The sequence below is a fragment of the Penaeus japonicus genome, unplaced genomic scaffold, assembly GCF_977035675.1.
Source record: "Penaeus japonicus unplaced genomic scaffold, GWHDUDI00000001_assembly GWHDUDI00000036, whole genome shotgun sequence".
NCBI classification, from domain to species: Eukaryota; Metazoa; Arthropoda; class Malacostraca; order Decapoda; family Penaeidae; genus Penaeus; species Penaeus japonicus.
The window spans coordinates 17,981,170-17,983,669 of NW_028234438.1; the positions used below are offsets into that span (position 1 = coordinate 17,981,170).

At 32.4% G+C, this 2,500-nt stretch overlaps 1 protein-coding gene across 2 annotated transcripts in view; it reads left to right on the plus strand.

The window, feature by feature from the left end:
• pigeon (gamma-secretase activating protein pigeon) overlaps window positions 1–2,500 on the plus strand; it is a 21,472-nt gene that overhangs the window by 7,531 nt on the left and 11,441 nt on the right. For both annotated transcript variants that reach the window (XM_043017331.2, XM_086531625.1), the window contains 3 exons: window positions 175–357; window positions 1,938–2,020; window positions 2,484–2,500. The exon at window positions 2,484–2,500 is cut by the window's right edge and continues 151 nt beyond it. In XM_043017331.2, coding sequence (XP_042873265.1) covers window positions 175–357; window positions 1,938–2,020; window positions 2,484–2,500 — 283 coding nt within the window. The remainder of the gene's footprint in view (window positions 1–174; window positions 358–1,937; window positions 2,021–2,483) is intronic.

The window sequence follows — 2,500 nt, forward strand, 5'->3', positions numbered from 1 at the left end:
ATGAATGTATTTTAGAATTATTTCTGATGCTTGCTTTGATTTGCTTGGTAATTATGTATATCAGTTGGAAATGAAGAGGCTCATGTATGCCTGTCATAGCCTGTAGAAATATATTTTTGTCATAAGATATAAATATTCATTGAATTAATGTCTATGTACTCCTCTAAATTGCAGCTATTGCCATTTACTCATTCCCATTGAGTCTGAAAGATGGAACATCGTGGATTGTGGACGACCAGCCCCTCACAGAGTCCGTTGTGCGTTCTTTTGTGTGGGCCCAGTGGGAACCTCGTCACAATCACCTGTATTACTTACACTACAGACCTCCCCCTGAAGTTGGGCTGACACTTGGATCATGTATGTTTTAAAAATATTCTTACATTCTTATACATATTTGTTTGCCAACTCTGAAAAGTGTAAATGGGTCACAAGAAATATATCCAATTTTTTTCTATATTGTATATTTCTTATCTGTTCTAGATGAAAAGCTATTATAAGTTTCATTAATATTTTAAAGCTATATGCTGAGCATGCAATTTATACACCACTTTCCAGCCAAATGTCTTGGAGAGAAAGATCTTTGAGTAGAGGCTGCATTCATCACTAGGGTCACAAGATGGAGTAGACTGGAGGAGCTAGCCTTTTCAGAGTCATTTAGCCAGCTGTAAATATTCACACTGGAGATGAGTCTTTGGTGAATCTACAATACTGTAATTAGCCATGTTGTGAAGCTCTGGGGTTTCTGCAAACAGAAAATGTCCCAGATGTGTGGAAGAGCACTGTATAATTCTTTGTAAAGAACTGTTACACATACCAAAACAGAAAAGATTAAGATACTTGAAAACTAGCATACCCGTGATTTTTTCATTTTATGTTTTTGAAGATACTAACTTCATAAATTTTCTTTTTTATTTACTTTTAACCTTTTACAATTGAGGTTTTATGATACACTTTGTTTGAAAATGAAGTGCATGTGTCCTTTGAATATCCTTGGAAATTTGATTACTCTTTTTATAACTAATGATGTGCATGATATTAGACCATTAACAAGTAGTTAAGTAAGGCAGTGGTTCTCAGACTCAAGGTAATTATCCCAAATGAAATAAGAACTACATTTGGCTATGGAAGTAGGAGTAATAGCTATAATTGGCAGGGGAATTATCAAAGTGAAGTGAGATGGGGGCCAGGTGCTATTGTCATCTCTTGATGCCTCCAAAGTATGGTGTTGATTAAGAACCAAGTCTATAATAATGCTGTAAGTGCTGAACTGCACTAGAATTGTATGCATAAAATTTTGTAATTATATTTGCAAACTTGTGATTTTTATATGAAAACCCTGCTGAATGGAATGAATTTGTTAGTATATTTTTAAAACTTGTGCTTTGCAAAAAAAGACTTGATTGAATAAATAGTAAAAGGTAAAATTTAATACAGGACAACTTTGAACATGTCAAATCTAGAAAACAGTTTGAGAATCACTGTAGTATGGTGTTTATTGACCCATATTTTTTATGTTATTAATTGATTTTCTTATTAATCAGTTGATGTTGTAAATCTACTAATGATAATGGAGTGGAAAATTATCACATACTTTTGATTATAAAATTACCAGTAATATAGACTTTGTCCTGTATATAAGGAGTAACAGACTTATGAAAATCAATATAGATTTACAGATTTACACTTACAAGTTCAAAAAGTCTTATGATCATTTGATGATATTAGAAATTAGACCTATGTTTTTATGGATGATGTAAGTATGATAATCAGTAGCTTGTTGTTCATGTAATGGTTTAGATAGATATTGATAGTATTTTATATACTTAAAAATTCATATAAAATAATCTTCAGAAAAGATGATACCGTAACAAAGAATAAATTGTATTGCATTTATTAAATACATTTCCTTCTTGTGTACACAATACTGTCAATTTCAGGTGAATCAGAGGAAGACGAGATGCGACCTCGTCCAATGCTCACAGCCCTGCAGTTCCACCCTAATAAACCTCATGAGACTGTGGTATGTTGAATGGCCATCTAAATTATTTATTTTAGAGCAAGCATTTAACTAAACTGATTCATTACTGTCATATTGTTTTGGAAATTCTGTTGTGATAAAGAGAGGCTGTTTGTTACATTTTAAGTTTTATTTATTTTGTGTCTTACATTAATGAGTTTGTGAAGGTTATTTACAGTAACTTCAATTTTATAGCATCTTTCATGATGAAATATTTTTATTAATTTATAGATAGGACTAACTTATTTACCCATTCACACCGGGGCTTATATTTGCGTAATGCCACTCCCGCCGGCTAGATAACAATTCTGTGCAGTAACTAAGTGCGAGATTTCTCCCAGTGCGATGCTGTGCTATGCCTCTATGTTTATATACATATATAACGATGCAAAACATTATATAAGGTTATATCCAAAGTGCAATGTACTCATTTGCCAAGTTTTTATGAACTGAATTTTTTTGTCAGCTGAATGTTCCACTAGA